We start from the raw sequence: 17,451 nt of genomic DNA, 5'->3' as shown, positions 1-17,451 counted from the left end.
TATTGGCTTGATTGCTTGCAAGCTGGCTCCTCAGTGCCTGGGCCTCCTCTTGAGACCCATAGGGGAGAGGGAGAGATGGGGAAAGGAAGAGGGGAGAGATGGGGGACAGGAACAGAGAGGGGAGAGGGAAAAACTGGGGAAAGGGTGATTGGGACAAGGGAGGGGGATAGGGAGAGAATGAGAGAGGTGTGTGTGAGAGTGTATGTAAAATCACAACCCTTTGGAGTAAAACTCCTGAGAATATCTATACCTCATTAATGGGATTAAAGTGAAGATTCCCAGAAGAAGTGAAATTTTATTTTTATCTACCATCTAATTCTCTAAAGAGGACTCAGCTGGGCATAGTGGGATTTGAAAACCAGTCTGGGAATGGGCACTTCATTATTCTCTTAACAGGGTATAAAAGAAGCTTATGGCAGCTGTCTCTGAGTGGGTGGCTTATGAATTGTTTCATTTCCTTTTGTAGTTTTCTGTGGGTTTTTATTTTTATTATTATTATTATTATTATTATTTATTCATTTTAGAAAAAGGGGAAAGAGAGAGAATGGAGAGGAGCAGAAAGCATCAACTCCCATATGTGCCTTGACTGGGCAAGCCCAGGGTTTCGAACCGGTGACCTCAGCGTTCCAGGTCGACGCTTTATCCACTGTGCCACCACAGGTCAGGCCCGTTTTCTGTTTTTAAAAAATTGCTACATACCTTCCTCTCTGTCTCTTTCCCTCCCACAGCCGAGGCTCCATTGGAGCAAAGATGGCCCGGGTGCTGGGCTTGGCTCCTTGGCTTCTGCCCCAGGCGCTAGAGTGGCTCTGGTCGCATCAGAGCGATGCCCCGAAGGGGCAGAGCATCGCCCCCTGGTGGGCAGAGCGTCGCCCCCTGGTGGGCATGCTGGGTGGATCCCAGTCAGGCGCATGCGGGAGTCTGTCTGACTGTCTCTCCCCATTTCCAGCTTCAGAAAAATACAAAAAAAAAAATGCTACATAAATATCTATTGTTAAATCTCTATTGTTAAAATACAATAATATCTCTATTGTTAAAAGAATAACAAAGGTTATTAAACTACCTTAAGTGCAATGATTAATTACCTGGGTGAATTAGTTTGAGAATGAAATGGCCTCTCCTGACAGTCACAAAGCTCTGAAGCAGGCCCAGGACAGCCCACATCACCACTCACCTCTGCTCTGTGCCATCAGGCGGGTGGCTCCTACGGCAATGGAACAAAGGTGGGAGACAGGTGGCAGGTGCCCCAACACCACTTAACATACGTGCTCTCAGTGAGTGGTAAGGTGGTCACTAGGAAAACAGGTGAGTAGGCTAGTCTTTCAATAGCCTGAAAACAAACCAGTCTACACAAATGATGGCTATTCAGCCAAAAAATATATTTTAAGGTTTAAGAGGTAATTTGGGAAGATAATAAAAATGAGCCAACACATTTTAAAAATTGCGATAAAAACTACATAACTTAAAATTGATCATTTTATTTTATTTTATTTTTTTCAGAGGGATAGATAGGGACACAAAGACAGGAACGGAGAGAGATGAGAAGCATCAATCATCAGTTTTTTGTTGCGACACCTTAGTTGTTCATTGATTGCTTTCTCATATGTGCCTTGACTGCGAGCCTTCAGCAGACTGAGTAACCCCTTGCTTGAGCCAGTCACCTTGGGTCCAAGCTGGTGAGCTTTTTGCTCAAACCAGATGAGCCCGCGCTCAAGTTGGCGACCTCGGGGTCTCAAACCTGGGTCCTCCGCATCCCAGTCTGACGCTCTACCCACTGTGCCACCACCTAGTCAGGAAAATTGATCATTTTAATCAGTTTAAAGTGTGCAATTCAGAAGCATTAAGTACATTCATGATGTTGTGCAACCATCACCTCTACTTCCATAAATTTCTCCTTGTCCAAATGGAAACCCTGTATAGCTAGTGCTCGACTTACGACCACGATTGGTTCTGACAGACTGGTCCTGGTGGTAACACGATTTGGTCGTAAGTTGAGTAGGCTATAAGTACAGTACTGTGAAATGATGTTATAAAAATCTTTAAGTCATATTTTATCATAATTTTCTTTCATTGTTATATATCATAATTTTCTTTGTTCATTTTGTGCCATTTGTATCATCTCTATACCATTTTCTTATTTTTACATTTGTCAGGCTTAAGTAAAACACTGCCTTACCAGTACAACTGGTTTAATATTTGCAAAGACAATTTCCTCTTGGTAGACATCTTGGAAGGGGTTTGATGAAAAATATCCAAGACACAAAACACAAATTGTTGTACCGAGTCTGGGATAACAGTTGAAATGGTGCACGTGGAGATGGTAGTACTTCCGGAAGCTGGTCCGCACTGTTGTACGCCCAGCTGGGCAACGCTTGCGCTACCAGAAGCGGAGCAGTCGTGGCTAGTGATTGTGGTCGTAAAGTCGAATGGTTGTAAGTTGCATAGGTCGTAAGTCGATCAATATATGTACTCTCTGCTGACACATTCTATGCATTTAATTTTTTTGTTCCCCACACGTGGAACGATTGTGAAGTAACAAACAAAAATAAAGAAAATAAAAACCTTCTTTAAAGGCAAACAAATTCAGAAAGAAATAACATTAATACTTCTAATAACCACATATAAATCTGTTCACATTCTGGTACAGAAAAAAGATAATCTAATGAGATGCATTCTATTATGGATAAAATATCAGATAAAGTTGTACAGAAAATTAGCCTTTAAAATTCCTCTTAAGTCCACTAAGTGTGGAACATCACATTGTACAGAGTGATCAAGGAACTAGAATTGGGGACAGCTGCTGACAGCACAGCAGGGAGAGCCAAGAAGCATCACTGAGGAATGGCTTCCTATCTTACAGTATTAATGGCCACCCACAGCCCTGGGAGTAGAAGGTTCCAGAAGGAACATCTGGGTTCAGTTAGTTTATAAGTCTGTCACAGGCTTGGGAATGAGAGGTAATAGCATTTTGGTTGGCCAGTGGCCAACCCACGAGTGGGGCGTAGGTTGGTAACAGGTATCATTAGTTCTAGCACCCATTCCTTCCAATCATCATATTGTAATACAAACCATATTAGTAGCAACCAGAAAGTACAGCTATTGAATTGAAGGATGGCTATATCAGGACCTCCATCATAGAAGTGGTTTTCGTTTCTAGTGTCCTACGAAGAGTAGACAGACGGAGGGTTTTGCCAGAAGAAGAGTGACTTTGGTAGGTGTATTCCAGCCGCCCGCCCAGAGGACAGCACAACTTGACTGTCATGTCCTATGACTGCCCAGATATGCAGACTGTGCTCCTACTCAAGGAGGCCAGCTTGGGAACAGAAAAGCAACCACTGGAAGGTATTTATATAATCCCTGTATTCAGTTCACTGGACTACCACCTTTTATGGTATACTTTCTCATTTGCTTATTTGTCCATTCATTAATTTTTTAAAAAGTGTATAGAGTGCCTCCTATGTCCCAGGCACTGAACCAGGCATTGGTGATAAGCAGTGAATGAAAACAGTAGAGCAAATACAAAAAAGAATATAGTTTTTGCATACACTTCTGAGTCTGATAATCTTTGGCACTAATCTGGACCAATTCATGTTAGCAGGACACTAGTGAGACTGAGAAAGGGCTGGCAGGTCATACTGTTCACCCTCTTCCCCCCATCTTAGAACATCAATAAAAGCAGTAAAACAGAGAGAATAAGAGAAATGTGGCTTTACCAAGGCCCAGTATCTGAGATGCTGGCCATTTCCTTTTACAAACTGTCCACTTCCATCATCTCAGAACCATGTTATCCTTTCCTGGTTTTTTCCTCATTGCTGGGAAAGAGCTGTGCAACTCTTACTATGCTACGAGACAGGGCCACAATTATGATAATAAACTCCATGTAACTAGAAAAGTCCTCAGCAGCCTGGACCTCTCTGTCCCCATGAGCATGCTCACAGAGCCAGCCGGCCATGTTCTCTCGGCAGGGCTCTGCTTGGGTGTCAGGGGCATTGGAAGGCAGGGCTCAATGTCCCACAAACCAGTAGTGCTCAGCGTGGTGAAGCAAAGCGGCCTTCTCAGGCGCAGGATGCCAGAGTTATAAGGAAGGGGGAGGGAAAAACCACAGGGGAGCTGGGGGTAGCAGGAAGTCTAGACAAAATGAGCAATGGCTGGGGGAAAACTTGGGGATAAAAACACAGTTCTTTATTGTAAAAACCAGAATCCAGGAGCAAGCATATTTATTGCCATACAGACCTTCGCTGTGAAATGAGCGTTATGCTCTGTGACGGGATGAGTGATGAGGTGCGTGAGGGGTGACCAAGGCGGGCTGTTCACATGGAATGTCCGAACATGGTCTCTTGCAGACAGGGAGTCCCCTTGACCAACAGGACCATTAACAATTATCTGCTCCCTTCATTTGTTACAAGAAATGTGAGTCATTCCAATAAAAGCTGGCTATTGGCAAAGGGAAATCTCACACCTGACTTGTGAGGCAAAAGGAGCCAGCTGCTCTGGCCTCTAGGAGTCAATAAGGGCCTATCAAACTGAGTTCCCAGCTGTCCCAGCTCCAGAGAAAGGGAACGAGCCCAGGCACCTCTCCTCTAGTCACATGCCTCAGGCGACAGCAAAAGCGTTTCTCAAATGTGCTAGAAATTAGACCTGCCAATGTGGTTAGGAACAACAGAAGGGCCAGGGGAACCCAGGTTGGGAGAACAAATGAGACAAAAGTCACATGAGTAAAGGTCTGAAGTCTAACCTGCAACAGAAAGGTTTTCTAGCCCCGCCCCCAAGGCTGCTGCAAATCCTACATCCAAGGGCCCCAAGCCCCAGTGCCCTGGGGATCACAGCGAGGGTCCTGCGGTGGGAAGTGCACAGGTACTGAGTGTTTGTGGTAGAACTGCAGACGGGCAAGGAGCTGCTTGACGACATGGGGGTATTCTCTGGACAGGTCATGTCTTTCTTCTGGGTCCCGCTCAATATCAAAGAGCCAGAGGGTCTTGGTCGGTGGGTCCAATGAAGGTATCTCAGAAACAGTGTATTGAGACGGTGGAGGGAACCAGTGGCCACAGCCTGGCAAAGAAATACAACAGTTTGCTGGAGAGAGACAAAGTAGGCAAATTCTAATTTCAAGGAGGTAGCCCAGGAGACAAAACTGAGTGGGGTTGTAGGCATAGACACATGAAAAAGATGGGCCCTTGATGCTGTGTCTAGTTCTGTCTAAGACTCTGACTTCTGGTGCTGTAATGAGACATGCCCCACTGGAGTTTTATTTGTCACATGACTTGGGTGGAGTGTTACTGGCATTTGGTGGTCACAGGCCATGGATGCTAAAATGTAACACATGGCGCAGTACCAAACAATGCAGGATTGTCTTGCCCCAACTGCCAAGAATGTCCTCATTCTAAACACTGCTTAATTGTGTCACAGCCTTAACCATCACGCCACACACAACATTAAAAAAGTCTTTAACAGATGTCACTTTCAGGGCCTGTGCCAAGGGAAGCGGCCCTCTCCCCCTGCACCACTGGTTGCGATGGTAGCTTTCAGGGATTCTCTTTGTTGTGCTTGAGAGCCACACGTATCTGAAATCCTTATTTTCCATGAAGCATTAGAGTGACATTTCTTCCTTCTACTCTTCCTACAGTTAATTCTTAAGTTTCCGGGGGTGGGGTCACACCACTCATTGCCCCTTCTCACGGAACTGTCTCCTTCAGCAGCCCCAGAGTAAGGCTGTGCAAAAGGCAGTTATTACATTCTGGGAAGTGTTGAGCCATCTACCTGGGTAGCCTGTGAGGAGTTTCCAGTTTCTATGTCTAATTGCAGCATGGACAGATGTGTTGAAGGCGGAATACTCTGGAAGAGAAGAGCCATCCTTTGCTGGAGCTGTGCTATTCCCAGGACCTGTAGAGAAATAGTTTGGGAGAATTAGATCACTGCTATTGGAATGTGTTGTTATGAATCAACATTTTATTTCCTTCTTGTAGAACAGTAGCTTTTATTCAACTCTGGGGTGTAAATGTGTATCCTGCCATAGAAATGAAGCTTCTATTAAGTATAAACAGAGCCATAGTTACACCGAACATCAGTCACAGACCACCAAAAATGTAAAGGAAATCCCAAAGAGATTAGAATACTGATTCATCCTTAAAATCACTATGTTCTGCCAACGCACAGCTGGCCATATGCAGAACAGTGTTCTGTTACAGTATGGGGGAGTTGTTTTATGTGTTTTGCTTTTGGTATTACATAGTTGAACCAAATAAACACACTTTCTGAGTGTAGTTTACCTATGTGGACAATACACTATAAAATGTACATTTTAATGAAGTCTATCTCAAGCTATGATAGGTTAAGCATGCTGCAATAATAGCACACACACACACACACATATATTTTAAACCACAGGTATGGAATTTAAATTAATTGAGTAGTGCTCAGTTAACCATCCAGACAGAATAATTATGGGTGTAGGGATAGATTTGGTATACAAATTATTGGCTGGTATCAAGGGTTATGTTAATTTATCACCTTGAGGTCTTATTAGTTGATCAATTGGGTTTTTGAGGAGAGCAATTAATACCAACTGCCTCTTCCCCTTTTGAGTTTGCAGCAAATTGAAAAGTAGAGGCCAGGCAGATGAAGCTAAATATTGCTTTTGTTACTGATAAACATGATTGGAGAAAACATAGTTTCAGATCTGTGACACACAGGCCTTGCTAATAACTGACCCTTGACTTAGCAAGACCCCCCCCCCCCCATTAGCTTTGCTGGACACCCAGCAGGCTCCCTTAGACACACAGCTCCCAGCAGCCACAGGGATGCCACATATTCTGGGCACCCAGCAGGCTCCCTTAGACACACAGCTCCCAGCAGCCACAGGGATGCCACATATTCTGGACACCCAGCAGGCTCCCTTAGACACACAGCTCCTAGCAGCCACACGGATGCCGCATATTCTGGACACCCAGCAGGCTCCCTTAGACACACAGCTCCCAGCAGCCACAGGGATGCCACATATTCTGGACACCCAGCAGGCTCCCTTAGACACACAGCTCCCAGCAGCCACAGGGATGCCACATATTCTGGACACCCGCTGCCCCACAATTCGACAGACAAAAGGGTCTGACCTAAGCAAGCTTAAGCTTAGTTCCTTCTTTTGGGTAACTCCCTCCTTCGCCTGTTTTTTGGGAGGAGGAGTAAGGTCCAGAGTGACTTTAGTTCTACTGTGGTTGAACTAAAGACCCTGGAGGGCAAGGTATGGGGGGAGGTCCCCCAGTTCACATCTACCCATCTATGTTTAAAAGCCTCAACTTAGGGCACAACTGTATAATATTTAGTTTGCTTTAAATTCAAATTTATCTGTTAACTTTTCAAACATGGTCACAGCAATCACCTTGGGTGCACTTTGAAAGGCACAGACTACCCACCCAATAATAGCCACAGTTTGGGATGTGTCTGCAAAAGTGCACATGTCACCATGCTGGTCGGTCCTCCATCCACCATCCTGTTATGTAGGACTTGAGGAGAGCACCCTCCTCCTTGCCAGAGCAGGAAGACTTCTGTGCTAATCAGGGTTAAATTCAGGAAGCACTGTCAGTGTGGGAAAGCCCCATTCTTTGTCAGTCTTCTGGAAATGGCCCTGACGACATAATGGAGACTGAACCAATAACACTGGTGGTTTCAGACAGTGGGTCTTAACAATCACCACCAACAAGGCACTCGCACCAAAGAGGAAAGCTTGTTGACTTCTTATCTCTCTGTTTTCTTGTGGCTATTTTGGCTCCAATACAAAAGGGTGCTTCTAGCTTAACCTGTGGTGGTGTAGTGGATAGAATGTTGACCTGTAACACTGAGGTTGTGGGTTTGAAATCCTGGGCTTGCTGGGTCAAGGTACATACAGGAAGCAACTACTATGAGTTGATGCTTCCCACTCCTGCCCCCCACATATTTCTCTCTCTCTCCCCCTTGCCCTTTCTAAAATTAATAAATAAAATATTGAAAAACAAATAAAAAAAAACACAAAAATGTGCTTCTAGTGATGAGGGTGCCTGAAGATGTCTATTACAGAAAGTGCGCCCTTACTACACAGACTAGTAGAACTGTGAGCCCCAGGACTTACTCTTCACAAGTCTGTATGAATGTTAAATAAAACAAGTCTGCTTTGTGAACATGAAGAAAAAGAAATTTAGCTATCTTAGCTATACTTATATACATTTTTCCTTAAAACAGACAGGAACATATAATACCCAAACAATAAATAAGACTAAGTGATGAAAGATACTGTTATCTCAATTATATTTTTCATCTTCAGAAGAAATAATATAACCGCGAGCTGTCACCCAGAATGAACAGATGTTAACGTTTTGCCATATTTGCTGTGTTTTTTTTTTTAATTAAAGAAACAGGGCCATGAAGATGAAGCGACAGTCTTTGTCCCCATCCTCATTCCCAGTCTCTTCATCCAGTTCCCCAGAGGCTATTCCTTCAAGATTTTGGTGTATAGCATTTCCTTCAGCTGTTTAAAAATACACTGACACACACACTCACACACATATCTGTGTCAAGGAATAATATATAGTACTGTATTATACTTTAAAAATGTGTGTCATACAATACATATTCTACATTTGTTTTTCCTCCATGATATTTTTAGAGCTCTGTGATTAAAGTGTATATATATTTAACCGCTTAATATTTCACTATATAAAAACCACATTTCATTTATCCTGTTGGTGGGCTTTTAGGTTGCTCTGCTTTTACTTTTAGCTTGTCCTATTATGAGCCATCCTGCAATGAACACGTGCCCACAGCACCTGTGCCCACGTGCAGAACTCCTCTGTACACGTGTCTGGCAGCAGAACTGTCCAGGTGCAAGGTGCACACATTTCCAACTTTGCCACAGGTACTGACTGGCCCTCCTACCAGCAGTGTCCCTATTTGTTCACATCCTCTACTGATACTTTCAGAATTGAAATTTTCTGCCCATCTAAAAATTTTAGAGAGGATCTATAGCTTTAAAAAAAATCATTTGATGAACATTACTACCTTTCTTTTTCTTTGTCAATCCAAAGGCTACTTTAAAACATTTTTAGATAACACTCATAGAGAAACAGGCACAAATCATACTTGGTAAAGAGTGGATTCTCCCTTGGAAACACCAGCCCACTCATGAAAGGAAACATTACCAGGACTTCAGAAACCCACATCAGCAGCCTCCAGTTACTACCCTCCTCTCCTCAACTGCTATCCTGATTTCAATTGGTGTTTTCATTATTAAATTGACAGGGTATGAGATAGATCATCAAGATGAGAGATAGGAGGCAGAGATTTCTTAGAATGTTAACAAAATTTTAGAATTTCTTTCAGAGTTAGACTAGATCCAGATTTAAGGAATATTTATGGATTAACAACTGTGCGGTAAGAAGGCTTTTTGTTCTGAAATTCTGTGACATAATGTGATTAGCACAGAGACATCTAAGAGAATTTTGAATGCAAAAATCTAGGCTTCAAGTTCGGTGATTAGAAGAACAGGGTTGCTGTTGGCAGAATAGAGATATTGGGGCAGAAACAGTGGTGACGACATGATTCTGGAGTTAGGCACACCGACTTTAAAGGGTTAATATGAGCTCAAGGTAGAAACAGCCACTACATATTGCAGCTAAAACACAGGACCTGTATAAGAGACTGAAGCACACTGACTCAAGCACCATCTGCAATGCAGTGATCACTGGACCCTGGAGATGGATTAGGTATCTGAAGAGTGATGCAAGAAGAAGTCAGTAGCCCAGAGACAGAGCACTAAGTGTCAAAAATACTGTTAGCCAGTGAGGCAGAGAAAAAAAAATAATATGAGGAAGAAAAACAGTTGAACAGGGTATCACAGAGGTCAAGAGAGCAGAGAGTTTCAGACCATGAATCACAAATACTAAATATCCCATCCATCAGCTTGATGAATGGAAAAAAGGGAACTAGATTTATTAACCTTTGGGAAGAAAGTAGGGAGTTCAGAAAAGCATAAACAAATCTTTCTCTTTTTCTTCTGAGCTAAAAGCCAACTCTATGATAGTAAGGCTAGATACAACCACTCAGTTATAAGATGGACCAGTCGATTGTATTGGTTTTGGACGTGACAAAGGAGACCAGAAGAATATTTTAGGGCAAATGGAGGAAACCACTATCTTACATAACATTGAGTATACTTATAGAGCTCCTTATCTCTGTGTTCAAATGTCCAGCGTGAGCTAGAGTGATGGTTTCAGTGGAGAACTGTGTTCCTCAAAGCCAGAAGGGGTCCCAGACGCACCTGGAGTTGTCTCTAGATGGGATGGTAAGTTAGTGGGGGAAGGGTCCCGGTTTCCCATCTCCACTTCAATCAGCACAGTTTAACCCTTAAGGAAGAATCTGTAGTATTTGCAGAATACATTGCACTTCTCTACATTTTTTTTGAAGAAAGAGTCTGTGGCTAACATTTGAAAGACACTAACTAGTGATGGTGATGGGATCACCAAATGGGGAAGGGACTGAGACGTGCCCGAGGGTCCATCTGAGCTCCTCCTGTCTGAGCATTTCATGGCGGCACAGTTCATCCTCACGACTCTTTGGAAACTAGTTTGTGTTTTATAAAATACATCAATTTTTCTATGTAATTTATATATTTCTTGTACACATGTTGGAAAAACACAAGAAAACTTATGAACAGGAAAGTTAAAATTACCCTAAATTTATTAGCATCTGTTTTCATTTTGGTGTTTAATCCTTGAGACGTTCAACTACACAAAGCTTAAATAAAATAAAAATGCTAGCTGACTTGCAAATAACGAGATAGCTTCGTAGAAAACAAACTTTTCATGCCTAGAGAAAACTAGGCAGTGTGGGGAGCAGTCCTCAGTCCCAGTGCTGAGGTGAACAGAGGTCTCAGTCTTTTCCCGTCTGGAATCTTGCTCAAGTAGAATTCTCCATAGCTGGAGAATGCACTGAGAAAGGAAGGCACTGATAGGGATGGTAACGAGGACAGGGCTGTGGGGTTGAAGTGAGGGCCTGCCTCCCCCTGTCCCCAGGCCAAGCACTCAGCAGTACAGAGCACGCATTTTTGGAGCCAGCTTGCTTGGGTTTGAACCTCAGCTCTCTCACTCACTGGCTGTGTGAACTACGTGTTAGTTGACCTCCCAGGCCTGGGTTTCCTCATGTGTAAAATGAGGATAATATCTATTTCACAATAGATTAGATATTATCTGTTGTATTAGCACTATGCCCAGCACATAATAAGTGTGCAATAAATATTATTTTTACCAGTTGCATAATCTTGGGCAACTTTCTTAACTTCCCATGTCTCAGTTTACTATCTATAAAAGTAGTATAACAATAGCAAGTGAGATAAGGCACATATAGTACTTAGCATAGTGTTTGGTATAATGTAAGACTTATCAACATTAAAATTTTTTTATTGATTAGAGAGAGAGATAGGAAGAAAGAGAGAGGGAGAAGAGAGATGAGAAGCATCAAATTGTAGTTGCTTCACTTTAGTTGTTCATTGACTGTTTCTCATACATGCCTTGACTGGGGGCCTCAAGCCAAGCTAGTGACTCCTTGCTCAAACCAGTGACCTTGGGCTTCAAGCCAGAGACCTTTGGGGTCAAGCCAGTAACCTTGGGACCATGTCAATAATCCTGTGCTCAAACTGGCAACTTCAGGGTTTCAAACTGGGGGTCTCAGCCTTCCAGGTTGATTCTCTATCCACTGCATCACCAACTGTCAAGCAATCTCTGTTTTTGATCACTTTTATAATTTACAAAGATCAGTTAAAAATTTTATTCTACCTCTAATGACCATTTTATTCTTCCTGCTAGTATAACGCCATCTTCACACTTTAACCGCACATGCCATTTGACATATAGCAAAGCTTACTCGGGCAAAGGGAAGAAAACCCTCCATTTTTTCCAGACATTTGATTGTTGAGGTATTTCCTAATATAGAATCCTGTCACATATATATTTTAATGAACAGGTTAAGACTTAGGTTTAATTAGCACAACTACCTTCAACTTCTGTACTTAAAAGTTCTTGAAAGTAGATTGTTAGCTTACTACGTGAGCCAATATGCCTGAGTTTATTTACTCTAAACATTTGATTGGTGGACCATTTCTTCATGGCCCAATCAAAGAAAAGTTGAAAGGATTCCAAATTCAAATTGAGTTCAAGTCAGAACGATCCTTATTATGCCGGATAGTCTGAGCCCCAACGCACACTGCCCCCACATCCCCCCCCCCCCCCCCCCCCCCCCCGCATCATAGTGCATCTGGGCTACATCTGGCTGGGCGCACTTAGGCACATGCGGATCAAATCTCCAGTCTGCCCATGGCTTTACATGTCCCCAGAACTGTGGGCTTGGCCAGGGATGCCTCTCATCTTGCTGTGTGGTCAGGATTTGCATATTCAGAGGTAAACGTGTTCACTGTTGTCTTGAATTCTTGTGTTTGAAATCATTCTAAATCTAAAAATAAAAGATATTTCTTTGAAAATAGTACCCGAAAAACCACTGGCCAGAACCCCCTCACACACACACTGAGCTGAAGCTTCGCTGACCCTCTCTGCTAAATTTTCAGAGATGAAAAAAGCTCCCACTAGCCATATGTAATGCCCTCCAGGCAGGAAAGCTGGGGCTTACAGAACTGTTGAAAATTAGCAGCAGCATTCCCTATGTTGTGACTCTAGTTCTGGAAAGGAGCTCAGAGAAACCATGGTGCATTTTAGTAGCTTTTAGAATAATCTCTCTCTATTATCTTAAGTTATTTAACCACTCTGAACCCCTGTTTCCTTGTAATTAAAATGGGGATAGCAATAATGCCGCCCTCACAGGATGACTGTGAGGATGGAATGCAACCCCACGGCGGTGAGCAGGCTGTGCACTGCAGGCACATGGATCCTGGGCACAGGCCTCTTGAATTCCCACAGCAGCTGCCATAGGACTGGGCACACAGACAAAACTGATTGACCAACTGAAATCAATCATTTCCATTTTGGTCAAATCAATGGCCTTCGATTGATAGCCCTCAAAATCAAGGTGTGATCAACAGTCCAGCTATGTGATGATCATGAGATCTGAACCAGCTACCAAGGAAATAAGGTATTATAAAAAAGTTATGGGTTAGCGGGGATGAGAGAACGTGGAGGGATTAGTCAATGGGTACAACATTGTGGTTATGCAAGACAGAGAAGCCCCAGAAATCCACCATCCAGCCCAGTAGTGCCCATAGTTAATACTGTAGCATCAATGCTGCATCACGTACTTAAAAACTGGTTAAGTGTTCTTATCACACATACACACACAAAGTAAGTAAAGGGGTGGGAGGAAACTCTCAGAGGTGATGGGTATGTTTATGGCATAGACTGTCATAACAGCTTCATGGATGTATATCTCAAAAATCATTAAGTTGGATACATTAAATATGTACAGCTCTTTGTATATCAATCATACCTTAAGAAAATGGTTTAAAAATAAATGAATAAAGAAATAATGTGGAAAAAAATGCAGCAATACCACCTAAATTCTGTATGCTAAACCAGAGGTCTGACCAAAATTGTGAAAATAGAGTAAAATAGAATCGGGATTTTCAGTTTTGGTTGTACATTGGGATTGCCTGACTGCCCCACCCAAGTCACCTTCATCCTTGACTCTGTCTCCCTGAGCCCAGTGGAGCTCAGCCCTGAGCTCTTGCCTGGCCCCACGTGAGCTGCTTGGCCTTCCATAACCTTCAGTGATCTGAAGTCACCACTGTTAGCAGCAGCAGGTTATACTTGTGATGGTCTTGCCATAGCTCCTCCCTGAAAACAGGCTTTAAGCAACTGCCCATCCAAAACAGGGAAGAACAGAGCAGGCCAACACCCACCTTGGTTCACTGTTGGCAGTCCCCAAAGGACGCCTCAGGCTCCATGGATCTCATGGTGACAGTGGCCAGCACACTCCACTGGAGGCACCCACATGGGCGCGGGTGTGGTGAGCGAGGGGCCTGCAGGCCAGGGGAGTGTGTCAGCATTGGGGGAGGTAGAGCTGGTTTATGGTCTGGGTTACAGTGGCCCATGTGCCCTTTGTCCATCAGGGCTACACCCACCCCTTGGGCCCTGTACAACTCTGCGGGCATAAACTCCGGAGGAGGGGAAAATAGGGAGGCCTGACCACCATTAATAATTCCCCCCTAAATTCATCCTGCCCCTTATTTCTGGACTCAAACCTGATTCCTGCAAGTTTTCTGTTATATCCACTCTGCTTATTTAGAATCCTGTCTCCTCTTGGCGAAATCCTCACAACACGAAACAGGAATATGGAGAAAAATATGCCAGACATAAAGCTAATCAGAAAAAGGTGAGGAGGAATATTACAGATGGAATTTATTACCTACGAGGGAAAAATCAAAATGCTCATAACTTTTATACATGCAATCCACATAACATATTTCAAATGAATCTAAGTTTACGACTTTCAGTTTACAAAGTCAGTTTCTCTGACATCTCTTCACTCCGCCCAGAGTTGACACTGTAAGAGTCCTAGTGAAAAAGAGGCCTGCTCAGCCTAGACGGAGTGCAAATGTCAATCATTACTGAGCTGTGTGCATGGTAAGTATTCAGAGAATGTGCCTATGTTCCACGGAACTTCCACAGTCGGTTAATGTCTGGCATTAGCCAGTAGTGTCAATTGAGCAGTAAAAAACCAAGGATTCAGTGAGCCCTCAAGTCATGACTATGCTGGTAAATTAATCCAATTATATCTGAAATGGGTTGATGAGAGGTCTTCTTACACTTTGGTTCAAATTAAATTTTAAATAAATATTCTACTTTATATTACTCATTCATTTGCTATTAAACAAATATTTTGTTGATCATTTTAGGTACCATATATTTAATCTTCAAAATGAATATACCAGAGTCCAGCCGCTGATAAAATAATTTTGTTAAAATATTATAAGTTCTAAAATAGTGAAAAATACATTTTTGAGTGAATAAAAAGCACAGTATGTGTGTGTGTGTGTGTGTGTGGGGAGGGGGGGGGTCCAGGAAGCGGGCTCACTGATTTGGGCCCTAAGGGACAGGATGAATGTGACCGGTAAAGAAAGTGACAAAAATGATCCAGGGAGTGGTGAGTGTCTCTCTTTTTGAATATTTCTTCTCTCTGTGGAAACTTCCTCCTTTCCATAGGGTACATACTCCCTGGCTCCACCATATCTGTTTCCCTCATGAGCCACCCTGCCTTCTTTCAGCCCTGTGCCCAGGACAGTGGTAGGGGCGGGAGGAAGGGAAGTCCTGTCTGTCTCACTGCCCACAGACAGCTCCCACAGGAGCTTCTCTCTGATGTACCACGTGCACTGGCACATCCTGAGCCCCCAAGCTGGAAGCCTCGTCTCCACATCCTCCTGTTGTAGTTCAAGTCGTAAAAACATATAAATTGAGACGAGAAAGGGCAGAGGGTGGAACTCTGCAGAGACTGACATTTGAAAGGCAAACGGGAGAAGGAGCCTCCCAAAGACCAAGAGAGAGTCAGACTAGAAGAATGCTTCAGAAGCCACAGGAAATATTCCATGGAGAAAAGGCTGCCATCCAAAAGAGGAAGAGTGCAAGAAAGCAGGGAAGGAGAGCCCTGGGTTTGGCAACTAGAACACCACTGATAATTGTGGAGACAGCAATTTCACTGGGCTTGTTGCATATAATGCCCATAATAAACATGACGAGGGGCCCAATGAGCTTTCAATAACAAAGACAGAGGAGTGTGTATTTTCTCTAATCATCCTCCAATTAAAGTGGAAACAGATGATCATTTCCAGTTCTGACACACTGTTCGTGTGCCAACCACGTCTCCATTCCGATCCTGTCCCACCGCGGGCTCCTCTCGTGCAGAACTACAACTGTCCTCTGAATTCACATGTTCAGTTTGTCTCTCCCTAAATACAAGCTTTTCAAGTAATTGGTAGAGTCCGTCAGCAAACTGCTATAAACAGATACTGTGTGTTTCCCATATATATATATATGGGAAACTAACCAAAAATATTCATCTTTAGCCTGTGATTAAGATGATGAGCAAGAACCAGGCTGAGCCGTCTGTTCTCTGGCTAGGGATGAAAGAAGACGCACTGCCCTGCTCCGCAACATGGCGTTTAGCAAACCCCCAACTTGCACAAAGCCCCAGGTCCAAAGTGCCGCACTGCAGGCCGCACTCTTCCTGTGTTGCACAGCTTATATTCTCGTGTGCAGGAAAGATGTGTCTAGGCTCTGAGCACATTTTTGAATAAGGATGAAATAATGTTAATTTAATACTTAATTTGGAAAGGGGGCCCTGCCCACAATGGCTGTCAGTGGGCCTGGCCTCTCTTGCCAGTTTGGTGGTGCTGTCCTTTGTCTTTCCAGACCCTGGGAGCTCACGCGGGGGAAGCAGTGGCCATAGTTACAGAGCAGAAAACTAAAGCTGTCTGGCGCTCTTCCAGGCATAGCCCTCTGCAGCACTGATTCTCCACGGCCTAAACCCCGGTGTGTTACTCAAACCCTATGATCACTGGAAGGAGGGCCACTAGATGCTGTTTGCCAGAGGCAGGAAAGTAAACATTTGAGACAAACTCTTTCTAGCCGACTCTAGTTCCTGGCAGCAGCTCAGCTGAAACTAAGGATGTTTTATATTTTGAGCCTATCAGGGTCTCATGTGACCCAGAATTCAGAACATAGTCTCTCTTTCCAAGGAAAACAGCAAGCACATCTGAGGCAGTAAGAAAAGACGGTGTCTTCAAAGAGGTGCCACCAATTCTTCAGATCAACTTGAAAAGTTTGGTTGCAGGCTATCTGCCTTAAATGTTCATGAATTAATAGAAACTGATTCGAATTTGGCAGCTTGATGATGGAGCCAGCCTGAGATTGCTGAAGCCTCAGTACTTTCCCTAAAAACCCTGTTATTTGTCACATGCACCCCAGACATGCTTCCTAAGAATGTTGGTTGTGGCAGTTGGGCACCTCACACACACTCATGAGATGACTCACAGGAGCGGCAGAATCTGAACCTGTGCTGGCTATCTCAGTCTGGAGAGACACCCCAGTCTGGAGAGACACCAGTCTGGAGACACACCAATCTGGAGAGACACCCCAGTCTGGAGAGACACCAGTCTGGAGAGATACCCCAGTCTGGAGAGACACCCCAGTCTGGAGAGACACCAGTCTGGAGACACACCAATCTGGAGACACACCAATCTGGAGAGACACCCCAGTCTGGAGACACACCAATCTGGAGAGACACCCCAGTCTGGAGACACACCAATCTGGAGACACACCCCAGTCTGGAGAGACACCCCAGTCTGGAGAGATACCAGTCTGGAGAGACACCCCAGTCTGGAGAGATACCAGTCTGGAGAGACACCAGTCTGGAGAGATACCCCAGTCTGGAGAGATACCCCAGTCTGGAGAGACACCCCAGTCTGGAGAGACACCAGTCTGGAGAGACACACCA

At 43.9% G+C, this 17,451-nt stretch overlaps 1 protein-coding gene across 2 annotated transcripts in view; it reads right to left on the bottom strand.

Annotated features, from left to right (window-relative positions):
• Positions 1 to 2,512: 2,512 nt before the first annotated feature.
• ARSB (arylsulfatase B) overlaps positions 2,513 to 17,451 on the bottom strand; it is a 266,796-nt gene continuing 251,857 nt past the window's right edge. For both annotated transcript variants that reach the window (XM_066381697.1, XM_066381698.1), the window contains 2 exons: positions 5,755 to 5,877; positions 2,513 to 5,046 (listed from right to left, as the gene is read on the bottom strand). In XM_066381697.1, coding sequence (XP_066237794.1) covers positions 4,705 to 5,046; positions 5,755 to 5,877 — 465 coding nt within the window. In that variant the 3' untranslated portion in view covers positions 2,513 to 4,704. The remainder of the gene's footprint in view (positions 5,047 to 5,754; positions 5,878 to 17,451) is intronic.

This window comes from Saccopteryx leptura, chromosome 4 (genome assembly GCF_036850995.1).
Source record: "Saccopteryx leptura isolate mSacLep1 chromosome 4, mSacLep1_pri_phased_curated, whole genome shotgun sequence".
NCBI lineage: Eukaryota > Metazoa > Chordata > Mammalia > Chiroptera > Emballonuridae > Saccopteryx > Saccopteryx leptura.
This window is presented reverse-complemented; position numbering and strand designations above follow the sequence as displayed.